Source organism: Saccopteryx bilineata, chromosome 2 (assembly GCF_036850765.1).
Source record: "Saccopteryx bilineata isolate mSacBil1 chromosome 2, mSacBil1_pri_phased_curated, whole genome shotgun sequence".
Classification (NCBI taxonomy): Eukaryota; Metazoa; Chordata; class Mammalia; order Chiroptera; family Emballonuridae; genus Saccopteryx; species Saccopteryx bilineata.
Genome location: NC_089491.1, coordinates 305,114,851 through 305,128,425, shown reverse-complemented (window position 1 = coordinate 305,128,425; position 13,575 = coordinate 305,114,851). Strand labels below are relative to the sequence as shown.

At 50.5% G+C, this 13,575-nt stretch overlaps 1 protein-coding gene across 5 annotated transcripts; it reads right to left on the bottom strand.

The window, feature by feature from the left end:
* On the bottom strand, positions 1–7,196 carry KLHDC8A (kelch domain containing 8A). 5 transcript variants are annotated; one of them, XM_066261562.1, is made up of 7 exons: positions 7,111–7,196; positions 6,645–6,765; positions 5,672–6,276; positions 2,898–3,062; positions 2,455–2,670; positions 1,758–1,859; positions 1–1,068 (listed from the first exon to the last, which is right to left on the bottom strand). In XM_066261562.1, exons 3-7 carry the CDS (start codon positions 6,045–6,047, stop codon positions 875–877), a joined length of 1,053 nt encoding a protein of 350 aa, XP_066117659.1. In that variant the 5' UTR covers positions 6,048–6,276; positions 6,645–6,765; positions 7,111–7,196; the 3' UTR covers positions 1–874. The 5 variants fall into 5 exon arrangements, with proteins under 5 accessions (XP_066117659.1, XP_066117661.1, XP_066117662.1 ...); XM_066261564.1 differs by having other exon boundaries at positions 5,672–5,845; positions 7,111–7,194; XM_066261565.1 differs by lacking the exon at positions 7,111–7,196 and adding an exon at positions 6,976–7,041 and having other exon boundaries at positions 5,672–5,845.
* Positions 7,197–13,575: the final 6,379 nt, after the last annotated feature.

Below are 13,575 nucleotides of genomic sequence, written 5' to 3'. Positions count from 1 at the left end.
GATAGGAATATAGATTTTAATCATTGTGCTGCTGCTGCTAACGAGAGTGCAACCAATCCATCCTTTGTGGATTTTGATGCCACAGTGTAAATGAAGTTTCACACAGAAACCCTCTGGGGCTATTGGTGACTAAAGCTGACCGGGGCTGGCCTCTGGTCAGCAGGGGTGGCAGAAGGAGAAACGGAGTAAGGAGAAGGATGAGGAACAGAGCCTGGGCTGGGAGTCTGCTCCTTCTGCACCGTCACGTTCCCATCAAGGACTGTGGAGAGCCATGGGTCCTTCCGGGCCAAGGCTGCCCACATGGATCCGTCCATGACTTCCCCTCCGATTCAGCTGCCTCTAGCTCTAAGGTCAATTCTTGCTGAGTAGATGAGGTCCAGGGCAGGCTCACAGTTGACCACCAAACGGAGAAGGGATGTCAACCAAGGGAGAGGAGAGGCATTTGAGAACCCCCAACCCTTCTCCAGTGTCCACCTAAGAGATCTTCAAACTAGCTGAGAGCTGGGGAAAGGACAGCGGCAGCAGCTCATCCTCTGGGTCAGACGCCCCTGGAGATGGGGAGAGGTGGAACTTACAGAGGGGCAGGCAGCAGATACTCCTGTGCATTTCTCTGCCTGAGCAGTGAGTGAGGACTCTCCCTAGAGGTCCACTGAACTCCAACCAGGGGCTGGTGGTCATTGGGACTTCTTACAGTTCCTGAAGATTGGTAGGGCTAGGAGGTGGAGGGAGGTCACCTAAGCCCCAGAGCCTGGCCCCACTGGCTGCTGACAGAAGCTGGCATCTGGGAAGTAGCCCGACCTGCTTTGACAAGGCCATTCCTCTTGTCAAGGGTCGGGTGAGCTGGTCCAGGGCAAAGACACTGGGCCCCGGGCAGCTAGGAATCAGAGACACACAGCGCTTCCACCGCGTTGCTCAGACCCTGGTTGACGCCCCCCACAGCCAGGAGGCAGTTCTTGACAACGATGCTGGAGCAGGCACAGCGGGGGGTGGGCATGGCCGGGAGCACCTCCCACTTGTTCTTCCCTGGGTGGAATGCCTCTGCAGTCTCCAGGACAGTGGGCTGGTTCCCTGAAAGGGAACCGGAACTTACAAAGGAGTCCAGCCACCAATTCATGCCTTGCAGTCACCCCACCTCCCTCGTTCCCACCAGCAGACAAGCAACCTCACCTTCTCTGGCTGCTCTTCTCCACCCTGGGCCAGTAGCTTTGGTCAGACAGCCACTCTGTCCCTCCTACTTTCTGTCTTTTCACAAGTAAGTTTTCTCTCCTTGACCCCCTGCTTTTAGCAAAAGTTTCTAGCCACTATCGCCTCCCTCCTGCCTTGTGCTAAAAGGCGGCCCACAGAAAGACTCCATCCAGGGCCCAGGCTAGGAGGGAGGGAGTGTTTTAAATTCTTTGGAATGAAGTACAGTGGTACCTTGAGATATGAATTTAATTTGTTCTGTAACCAAGCTCGTAAATCAGTCAACTCGTATATCAAACTGCCGATACTGGACCCATGCGCCAACACGCCAACTAGCGGCAGCTTCCCAAATCACGACTCGCATCTCGGAATTTCGCTCGGATCTCGAAAAAAAATACGGACCGAGTCGCAGCTTGTATCTTAAAAAATTTGTATATTGGTCTGTTCGTATCTCAAGGTACCACTGTAGTAGACAGTGTGCAAGAAGAAGCCAGTACCATCTCCCACTTGTGCAGAGTACGAACGATCCACCAAGCACCAGAATCACAGTACCAGTCTGGAAGCTCCATCCTTACCAAGTCCTCCGGCCACTATGACCCGTCCACTGAGAGAGCCAGCCACGAAGTCTGCCCGTCGTTTCTTGAGGAAGAATGAGCTTTCCATCTTCAGCCATCCCCCTTTAGTCCATGGATGATGGCAGGACACACACAGAAAGCATCAGATGCTACCCAGGCACCCCTGAACACACTGAGCCCCAAACAGCTCTCCCCCTAGGCAGTGTCCCCACTCATCTATCCCTTGTGCTCAGGATGTACACAACACCTCCTGCTATTTGAATGACACTCTTTGTGGCTTCTACCCTCTGCCGTGTTTGCTCAGTCCTAGGAACTAGAATCCCCTACAACAAATGACCTGTTCTACTTCTGTTCTCACAGGCTCTAAGCTGGAGAAAAGCTCACTAGTGGCAGTGAGCATAGGGCTCAGGTTCCTTCTGTTTCCCTGTGAGTAAGAGCAGGAGAAAGTCCTCCCTTACCTGGTCCTGCCGGGTATTGTAAGGAGAGACGATGGATGAAAGGGGCTTTGGTAAAAACAATCAACCCACCAAAGGGAGCCCTGTACAGATGAAAGAATTTGGACCCAAGAGTATCTCTGTATGGAGAGGGGTGTTTGGACTTCTGCAAGGTTCACCCAGCTGGGTAAGTGGCCCTAGGTAAGCTGAGCACAGAAGTATGGTGGGAGGAGCCAGCCAGAGGCGGATGGCACCCAGCTCACCCTGTTCCATGTCAAACACATCCATGGTCCGGAGGAACTTGGGCTGCCGGTAGAGCCGACCCTGTCGCAGGCCTCCCAGGCTGTACAAGCGGTCGTCCAGGGTCACAAAGCTGGAGAAGGCCCGTTTACAGGGGATGTTGGGGAACTTGGTCCAGGAGCGAGTCTCAGTGTCAAAGACCTCGAAGGCGTTGACTGCATACTTGGACTGTCGTCCTCCTGGAGACCAGAGCCGGGTGGGGGTTGGGCAGCAGATAAGCCCCTGAGGACAGGGACTGGATTTCCCTTTCTGTTACCTGATCATACAGAAGCAACCTAGGGGATGGTGCAGCATGCTTTCCCCCCTAGTGACAAGGAGATGCTCAATACACAGGCATTGCTTCCCGTGGGAACTGACCCAAGGGAGGGAAGGATGGGCCAGTGTGGGACACACAACCTGTCCTTACCCAGCACATAGATCTTGGAACCGCGAAGGAAGGAGGTGGCAGCATATCTCGGGGTGGGCATAGGTGCTAGTGACACCCACATGTCCTTGAGCATGTCATAGTGTTGAAGGTGGTTGTGTGGACGGAGGTCCAGGCCCATCCCACCAGCCGCGTACACTCGGTAATCTAAGGAGAAAGGGCACATGCAACCCCTGGCTCAGCACACAGACACCGTGAGATGAGGCCCATTGGTACTCATCACCTATCAGAGCCAGGCTCTGTTCGCCCCTTGAACACTGAAGCAAGTTCAGGTTCCCAATCACTGCTCTGTCAGAGTGAGCCATGTCTACGTCAGCGAGTTTGAGGTGACATTTAAAAGTCCCTTCTTCTTGAAGCCATGTCAGGCCTACATGCCTTAGCCTTCCTTGGTGTCCAGCCCTTGGTGAAGCCCAAAACACTAAGCCTCACACAGGAGCAAACTGCAGTGGAGAAAGACCTGGACAATCTTCTGCAGGTCTTGTCCCCTCCATTCTCCTCCTTCCTGAGCAGCCAGGGAGGATGTAAAGAGAAGGGACATTAGTCTGAAACCCCCAGTAGTGGCATTGTGAGACTGGAACTCTTTAGACCTAGCAGGAGCCTTTGGAAATGAGGTCAGCCCTGCTGTCACTGGCCTTGTGGGACACTGAGCTGCTGTTGGCTCTTTCATTTTCTGCCACCCTCCTGGGAGAATGCCATCCTTCTTCACATGCTGGGAAGCTAGTGGGCTCCAGGGGGGCACCCTGCACTAAATGGGTTAGGGCTAGGGCTGAATACTAGAGGACTAGAGGAGGGAAAACTAGCCCCTTCAAGAAATCCTGCCCAGCAGCGAGCTGAGCACTCTGAGAAGAGCAGTTCTCCTTCATGCTCTACTGCGCTTGGCGACAGGTGGCTTTCCAAGGCGCTTCCCTGCCACTGCACCAGAGAGGATGGGCAAGGCATCCACGCATCCCTGGGCCTCACCCCAGTACCTCCCAGTACCCACGGGCTCTCTATTTTCCAAGGGCCCACTCCCACCTCCCAGTAGTCAGTCCTCACCACTTCTGGTTCTACGAAGCCTTTGTTTTTCATGAGTAGTTCAGGGATATTTCCTTCTACTTTTCAATATTGCTATTGCTGGGGGCGGGGGGGGGGGAAATCCAAGCCCTAGCCTGAGGCTGGGAGATGGGACCAGCTAATGAATTTACCTTATACAACCTCCACCTCTCCCAGCTGCAACACCTGTCGGGAATCCTCCAGTCCCCTTCATTCATTCTTTAAGATTCACCTGGGTGTCCCTGAACGTGAAGGCTGGACTGAGGGCACTGGCTCAATGCTTCCCATGATACCTGCCTCGCTCTAGTCACCATACGTTACTGAAATAATCTTTGTTTCTTCCAAAAGATTGTAGGTCCTTGAGGATTTGTTAATCTGTGACCCCAGAATCTGGTAAAATGCCTGACATGCAGGCACATAAATGCTAATTAAATTAACTGACAAACCCATTCAATGCCATAGACTCGATCATCACTTACTGTGCAACCCTGGGCAAGCTTTTTAACCTCTCTGGGCCTCCCACTACTTCTCTCTAAAATGAGAATCACACTTACCTCATCAGACAAGCTGTGCGGAACAAAGAGGTTAATATATATATATATATATATAATGCTTATGGTAAGAACTAAGTAAATGTTAGTTTTTAATCTCTTAGCACCATTTATTGAGGTCTGGGGAGTCCTCTCTCCTCTCTATTTCCCCATGGGCTTCATGCCCTCCATCCTTCTTACTGGGAGTTTGTGGAGGTGTCACTGACCATCCTGCCCTGAAGAGCTGGTCACCTTAGTGAGACCTGCATTTCTGAAGGCAGAGACCAGATCTTCTGCATTTTCCTCCCTCCCTCCGGGGGACCTAGATTTGTGCCAGGGACAGAGTAGGTGCTCAGGGGATAGTGGTTCCTGCTCTGTAGTAGACCCAGCAGGAAGCTGGATGATTTTTCAAGAGAAGGAGGGAAGGTTATATCCCATTCATGAAACCTGTCTAAATTTAGGGTCTCCTAATTCCTACTGGACCATTTCCCATAAAACCCTTTGTGTATGAGCAAAAGAACTTTTGGAGCCCCCTCTATGCTCTGGGTTGTTCCAGGCCAGAAGAGAAGGAAAGTAGGGGCTTGGAGAAAGTGAAATGAGAATCATAAAAGCACACGCATGCCCTGAGAACTCAAAATGTGCAAGATGCTGCAGGAGCACAACCCTTATCAGTATGCCAGAGACTAGGAGACAGAGGGAGAGCTTGAGGGTGGGGAGAGGGCCCTGGAATCAGGTCTCAAAGCTCCCTCAGTGGGGCCCGGTGATGGGGCAATGATGGTGTGAACACCCATTCCGGGAACCTAAGTATGTGTCTGGAGGTGGTGATGGGTGCAAGGCAGTTTCAGGGGATGCGGTGTTGTGGGTGGCAGGCTCCATCACTCTGCTGAGTGAAGAGGTCTGCAGAGCCATTGAACTAACCTCCAGCTCTCCCCTCTGGCCCAGCCTGCCCATTTTGTTGGGAGGAGCCTGGTGGAGATCTGGCACCATATGGAATTACTAGACACTCACTTGCTGAATCTCAGTTTCCCATCTGTAAAACAAGGCCACTGGGTCTCTAGTTTTGCGTTTATTGCAAGGGTCAGATGGGATCAGGAATGTAATAGTGGGCTCCAACTCAGTGCTGACTCCCATCCCTTTCCCCCTCGTCTCCCCACTCCGTTCTCTCCTCCCACCCTTGGCCCTTGCCCCACTTGCCTTTGGCTGTGACAGAAATGCCCATGGCCGCCTCGCGCAGCACACTCCTCTTCTTCCACTTGCCCTCATCGATGTTGTACATCTCCACAACCTTCAGGGGCAGCTGATTGGTGCCCACACCCCCGATCACCATGATCCTCTTCCCCAGGGCGGTGACGGCCACCCCAGCCCGGGCTGTGGGCAGGGGGGGTAGGGCGGTCCAATGGTCGGCCTCAGGGGAGTAGACCTCAAAGCAGTCCCTGGGGATGCCGTTGTCGTCACAGCCCCCAATGGCATAGACCTGCCCCCCAGTCTCCAGCAGGGAGCAGTAGACCCTGCGGCTGGGCAGTGGCGCCAGGCGCTTCCACTGGAAGTCCTTGACGTTGGGCACCTCCATGGCAGCCCCGGGATCTCCTCCCGCCGCGGAGCTCCAGGGCCAGGACAGAGGTGCGAGCCCCAGGAGTGGGGGTAGGGGGCGAAGGCACCGGCTACTTCGTGCCCCCTCTCGCCGCCTCCATCCCACACCCGTCCGCGGGTTCCCGCCCGACCCCGGCAAAGACCCCAACGCGGGCCAGCGCTTCACCGTCCCTCAAGACTCAGCAGTCCCGTGGCATCCACGCCGGGCCCTGAGGGAGGAACGCGGCGAGTCAAGGGCGGTCGTGCCAGGCGTCCTCGCCTCCTGGCGCCGGCGGCGAGTCGGGCTCCCAGCCCCTCGCCAACTTTAAGGGGAGGACGTCGCGGCCAAGGGCGCCACCCTTTGGCGGCATCACGCCCGTTAATGCTTTGTCCTCCACCCCTCCCCACCAGCGGGTTGGAAACCTGCGGGGGCGCGGGGTACGGGGGCGTGCGGGGTGGGGCTGGGCTTTCTCCCCTTCCGGGTGCCTGGCTGCCTCCCCGCTAAGCAAAGAGTTAACACCTTTCGGCGTCCACGCCTCCCACCATTACCCATCTCCCCCTCCTCGCTGTCTCCCTTCCCCGCCCCCGCGCCACTTACCCAGCCTGGCGGAGCAGGGTGGCGCGAGGCGCAGACAGCTCATCACCGGGAGCCGGAGCCCCCGCCCGGCGGCGTGGGGAGCAAGGGATAGGTGCTCCGTCCTTCCCCAGTCCGCACCCCGCTGTCAGACGTGCAGAGGAAGAGAATAAATGAGCAGCAGGAAGGAGAAAGGGGGCAGCCACGGGGGAGGAGGCCGGGCAGCCCGCTCCACGCACCCTCAACCGCCACACCTGTGCAGGAATCCTCGTGCACCCCGCGGCAGAGCAGCTGTGACCTTTTTATATAAGCCCTGGCAGAGCTGGGCGCGCGGGGGAGGGAAGGGGTCGCTCACCTTGTCTACAGGGTCAGGGATAGCGGGGCACTAGAACCAAGTACCCAGATGACGGCGGCAAGCAGTCTCCTTCCATGTGGGGGTGGGTGGTTTGTGAATGTTTGTTTTGGATGAGGAGGCGGAGAGTCCAATTACCCAGTTTATCTACAGTGCAGACCCAGTTCGCGACAGGCTGGCTCCATAGTCAGCTTTGCTTTGGGGGAGCTGTTATCAAATGGTTTAACCTAATAGAAACAAGTGATGGGACCTACACAGACCTGACAGTGCATTCAAAACAGTATACACCGAACGGCACACATATGCATAACTTACACATCACCTCTCCCCACCCTCCCAAAGAGACATATCCACGGAGAAATTGACAGATGCATCGTTATATGGACACACAACCATAGACACCAACTTGGACACACTCACATGCTGTCTTTCCCAGGTCCCCTTCTTCACACACCTTGAAAAGGGGAAACCAGGTTATTCAATCTTGGCCCTCAGCACCAACCCACAGGGCTTGCCAATTAACTCTTTGAAGTCACTCTCTAGTAGCCTTTTCAGAACAGTAGTCCCCCGTAACAAAGCTGCTCATGACATCCATGGCCACCTGCTTTGATGGACTGCAAGGCCTATGGAGTCCTCTTCCTACTTGAATATAGCCAAGTCTTGAAACACTCAAACTTTGGAGTCTGATAGACCTGGGTTTGAATTTTGGTTCTGAAATTATTTAATGACGCTGAGCCTCAGTTTCCATCTATTATTTTAATTAACCTTTTATTTTGAGACAAATTGTAGAGTCACATGCAGTTGTAAGAAATAAGACCCTTTACACATTTTCCTCCATGTTAATATCTTGCAAAACTTATAGTGCAGTATCAGAACCAGGATATGGAAATTGATCAGTGGAGATACAGGACATTTCCTTCATCACAATGACTGGGCCTGTTACCCTTTTATAGCCGCACCTACTTCTCTCCTACCCTTCTCTCCAACCCCTGGCAACCACTGGTCTGTTTTCCACTTCCATAATTTTGTCATCTCAAAAATGTTAGAGAAGTATATAGCGTGTTACATAAATAGAATTGTATAGTAAAACAACCGTTTGGGGTTGGCTTTTCCTCCCCTAGCAGAATTCTGTGGAAATTCGTTCAAGTTGTTGCCTATACAAATAGTTCATTCCTTTTTATTTCTGAGTTGCATTCCCTAGTATGGACACATCCTTGTAGATTTTTGTGAAGATCAAATGAGGTAATGGTAAAGTGTTCAGTTCAGCTTTGGAGACAAAGCAAGGGCCTGGTAGATTACTGTTAATATCATTATTACTATAACTGTGAACAGAACCAAAAAAAAAAAAAAAGGAAAATTGAGAACAAGCACAAACATTTTGCCCCTTACTTAGAAACGACTTCATGTGAGAAACAGAAGTCACAACTCATAATAGGCCCACCTTAAAATCTTGAGTCCTTGGCTTAGAAATTCTACTGTTTTTTAGTTTGAATTCCCTGTACTTACAGAGTAAGCACCTCTGGAACCTTCACAGAGGAAGGTTGTGTTCTGTTTTCTCTATTCATTAAGAACTCATAAATTACAAAAGAATGTGTTCTGAATTAATGAACTTCCACAGGAAACAGCAAACATTTCTCTTTTTCTAGGGATCACAGTTTGCCCAGAGGACTAAAGAACAAACCCTCAACCTTCAACTTGAAATGTATTCACAAAATCAGGAAGATGGAAAGTCACAGACTTTCCTCAAAAAGGCTAGTTTCTGTCCTTCAGCCTCTGTTGCCCATTGAGCCTCCTACTAAAGCAGTGAAGCAAGGCTTCTCATGCCTCCCCCCACACACACTGGGGCAGCTTTATAAGCAGCTAAAGAGTTCCATACTACTTTATGTTTTCATTACTCATTAAGTTAAACTAAACCCTTGTACATTTATTTTCTTGTAATCTTTTTTATTTTTTTTAATTTTTAATTTTTTTTTTACAGAGACAGAGAGAGAGTCAGAGAGAGGGATAGATAGGGACAGACAGACAGGAACGGAGAGATGAGAAGCATCAATCATCAGTTTATCAGTTTTTCATTGTAGCACTTTAGTTGTTCATTGATTGCTTTCTCATATGTGCCTTGACCGCGGGCCTTCAGCAGACCGAGTAACCCCTTGCTCGAGCCAGCAACCTTGAATCCAAGCTGGTGAGCTTTGCTCAAACCAGATGAGCCGGCGCCAAGCTGGCGACCTCGGGGTTTCAAACCTGGGTCTTCCACATCCCAGTCCGATGCTGTATCTACTGAGCCACCGCCTGGTCAGGCTATCTTCTCGTAATCTTAAAACAACCCTGGGAAAGGTTGCCAGGCAGGTATCAGCGTCCAGTTTTTATAAAAGAGGGACCTGAGACTAGTGAAATGAAATAACTGACATATGACCCTGTGAGCTCGTCAGGGTCGGTCTAGTTTGTGACTTCCACTTCCAATGATCTTTCACTTCATCACAATTAAACCCCGAATGAAAGAATTGTACATTATTGAGGACACCAAGTGTGCTCACTCTCACCTGGCTTTTTGTCTAATTACAGTGAAGGAAGGAGCCCAGACCCCAAAGTGTTCCCATCACCATACTATTTGTGCTGGGTAGCATATCATGGAAAGGACAGGAGTCCAGCCCCAGAAAAGGCCCCTTTCTAACTTGATGCTCATGTCGCACAAGCACCACCCTCTATGAGGACCATGGGATTCAGGGACTCAGACCCTTGGGAAATACTAAGAACAGGATGCCTTCCGGGCTGTGGCCTAATTGCTTGTTCTGGAAGTACTGGCTCCTCTCCATCTCCCCCACTCCTTTCCCCGCTGCTCTTCCTCCCCACCAGGTGACATCCTTTAGTCTTTACGTTGAGTGCACTTTGAGGAAGCTTGTAACCTAGCAACCACCACTTAAGATTCCCTGAGTCACCTGCGGTTTCCATGCCTGGACCGCATGCAACAAGCTGGGGCTTTACAGAGTGCACACAGAGGCGGACTCCAGTGGCCCACCACCCCATTCTAGTGTGTAACACTTTCCCAGTGAGGAATTTCTTCCTCATGTCAAACCTAAATCCTTCCCGCTCTAAGACCTGGCCTTGCATGGGGCCAGGGCTTCTCTTCTCTCTTAAAAGTGTTTTACTTTTTGCCTTGGTTACAAGGTAGCACTGGAGGGGTAGGGAAGCAGGGAAGGAAAGTTTGTGAGTCTCTAAAGAAAAAGCCTTTGGTACCTTGGAGTCTTTATTACTGTGATGCTGATGCCTCAATAAAACTTGTTGAGGGGGCTCAGCCCCAGGGAAACTCACCCCTGGGGTTTAATCAGGTCTAGTTTACATGCAATAAAATGAACACATTGACTCATTGAGTGTATTAGATATTCAGCAGGGGTCTGACCACCCAACTCTGGTAGGTTTGCGGGGAGCTGAGTGTGGTGGTGGGCGGGCAGTTTCTTCCCTGTAAACCAGGCAGATCCCAGTGTGGAAGCCATGAGTGGAGTCACTATGTGTAGGGCTTGAAGGGACTGGCAAAATTCCAAGTGTAGAGCATGTTTGGGGGAGGGAAGGGGAGTTGTTTAGCTCCTGTGCAACTCCTCCTCCCTCCTCAGAAATACTGAAGTACATCCTGTCAGTGAGTGCCACCTGAACACCCTCTACAGGGTACCATGCTGGCTGGCGGGACCTACCTGGCACTCCCGAGGCTGAGGTCTCCTTCTCTCTGTAGTTCTCTTTCTACAGGGCCCCGCAGGCCACAGGGCAGTGGGGAAGTGTGTGGACGTTGGAGTCAGACAGTCAGCCTGAATCCTGGCTTGGCCACCCCCTCGCTGTGGGGCCACGAATAAGTCACGATCCCCCTAAGTTCTCATCTGTGAAAAGGGAAGAAGAAAATCTACTTTCTGGAGTTATGGGAGGAACGAGATGCCGGACGTAGTTCCTGGGCAGGAATTAGGTCCTCAGTCAAGGTCTTCTTTCACCCTGTGTGACGACAAATTTTCTTACTTCTGACTGTGTGTTCAGGCCAGTGTACTCAACAGCAGGTGCCAATTGCACAAGGCAGGCACCTGATGAGGACCACATCCTCCTGAATGCAGTCATTTCTGGACCTGTGTGTTGGACAGAATATCTTTCCTCTCAGAGAAAGAAATCTTTTCCTCTGCAGCCTAAAGGTACTCTAATCTGGACACCATCTGATGCCCTTTAGATCAGGGGTCCCCAAACTTTTTACACAGGGGGCCAGTTCACTGTCCCTCAGACCGTTGGAGGGCCAGACTATAAAAAAAAACTATGAACAAATCCCTATGCACACTGCACATATCTTGTTTTAAAGTAAAAAAAACAAAATGAGAACAAATACAATATTTAAAATAAAGAACAAGTAAATTTTTTTTTTTAATAAATTTTTATTAATGGTAATGGGATGACATTAATAAATCAGGGTACATATATTCAAAGAAAACATGTCTAGGTTATTTTGTCATCAAATTATGTTGCAAACCCCTCGCCCAAAGTCAGATTGTCCTCCGTCACCCTCTATCTAGTTCTCTGTGCCCCTCCCCCTCCCCCTAACTCTCTCCCTCCCTCCCTCCCATGTCCTCCCTCCCCCCCCACCCTTGGTAACCACCACACTCTTGTCCATGTCTCTTAGTCTCATTTTTATGTTCCACCAATGTATGGAATCATGTATTTCTTGTTTTTTTCTGAGGATCATATCATCAGCAAAAAGTGATAGCTTTACTTCTTCTTTTCCGATATGGATGCCTTTTATTTCTTTGTCTTGTCTGATTGCTCTGGCCAGAACTTCTAGCACCACGTTGAATAAGAGTGGAGAGAGTGGACAACCCTGTCTTGTTCCTGATTTAAGGTAGAAAGTCCTCAGTTTTATGCCGTTTAATAGGATGTTGGCTGATGGTTTATCATATATGGCCTTTATCATGTTGAGATATTTTCCTTCTATACCCATTTTGTTGAGAGTCTTAAACATAAAATTGTGTTGTATTTTCTCAAAAGCCTTTTCTGCATCTATTGATAAGATCATGTGGTTTTTGTTCTTTGTAAGAACAAGTAAATTTAAATCAACAAACTGACCAGTATTTCAATGGGAACTATGCTCCTCTCACCAACCACCAATGAAAGAGGTGCCCCTTCCAGAAGTGCGGTAGGGGCCGGATAAATGGCCTCAGGGGGCTGCATGCGGCCCGCGGGCCCTAGTTTGGGGACCCCTGCTTTAGATAATAACCTCCGTACTCCTCACCAGAAGCTTGGAGCTGTATTCTGGGGGTGGGCAGTGGGAATGACTCACCCATTGGGACTCAGGCTGTTGCAGATCAAGGGAAGGGGAAATTTCACCCAACATGGGAAAGTCTCATCAGGGCGCCCAGTCCTAACCTCAGCTCAGAGGAAGGATTTCGGGCTCAAGGAAACTTGATTGGAGATGGTGTGATGCAGGCACAAGCAGTCAGAACCGTAATCTGCATCTGTTCATGTGGCACTGAGGTAAGATACTCACATGGAGTCCTGCAAAATGGCTTTAGACATTAGGGTTTCTCCTGCTGACCACACAGCCTGGAGTGGAGTTGAGTTGGCCACAATTCTACCCAACCTGCTGCCTCCTCCTCCAGAGCCTAGCTTTATGCTGGAGGCCAGAGGGACTTAATGGATATCAGTAGAGGAATGCATCTGAGCCCTGGCCAGATGGCTTGGTTGGTTAGAGCATCCCCCTTATGGGCAGAGGTTGCTGGTTCAATCCCTGGTCAGGGCACATATAGGAATAGATTAATGTTCCTGTCTCTCTCTCTCTAAAAAAAAAAAAAAAAAAAAAAGGAAAAGAAAAAAAAATCAAGGAATGCATCTGTCCACTTGTGAGCAACTTCCTGCCTCTTTAGGTAAAGTTGGGACACTGGAAAGCGGTTCTCAGGTATAAAAGGGTGTGTGGGGGGATACTCTTGGATTTCAGATTCAGGAGTTGCATGATTTAGGAAAAAAGAGTTCGGGGGGGGGTAGTTTATATTTCCAAGGGGGTGAAGGAGTGCCACAGGATCTAAACAACCCTTTGCTGTGGAAAGCCAGCAGGAAGAGAGGCTGTTTAAATGACCTTGGCTACTTCCCTGTGTTTATTGAGGAAATTGTAAGAGGAAATGGGGCTTATAATAAAGTCTGAGGATCTGAATTATAAACAAGGAAGAATTTCCTGCCTGGGAGCATCAGAAAATTCAAACAGCAGCGTGAGGTAAGGTGAGAGGCATGGTGCCACCTCCTCTGGGAGATACTAGAACAAGAAAGACACAGGACAGAGAGTCAGGAGACCTGTTCCAGCCACGTTTTGTCCTACCTGGGTTCTACACCTCTGGGCGAGTCAGACCCATTCTTGTGTCTGTAAAATTAGAAGGGAAGAAGAAGAAGAAGACAGTAGTTTGAGCTTTCTCCCAGCTGGAGTATTTTTACTCCGAGGGCAGATGGGTCAGGAAGTCCTAAAGAGTCAGGTAGCCATGGGGACAGAGACGCAGCTTCCAGAGTGGACAGCCTTACATGTGGTACGAATGCACAGAGGTCTGGCTCCACCTACTCTCTTAGGCATTGCCAGCTACCCAAGGTCCGGTCACCAAA

Coding starts and splice junctions, on each gene's coding strand:
- KLHDC8A (XM_066261562.1), bottom strand. CDS start 6,047: ATGGAGGTGCCCAACGTCAAGGACTTCCAGTGGAAGCGCCTGGCGCCA. Junction 3,063..5,671: donor CATTTCTGTCACAGCCAAAG/GCAAGTGGGGCA, acceptor CTTTCTCCTTAG/ATTACCGAGTGTACGCGGCT. Junction 1,860..2,454: donor TGTGTTTGACATGGAACAGG/GTGAGCTGGGTG, acceptor CATGGACTAAAG/GGGGATGGCTGAAGATGGAA.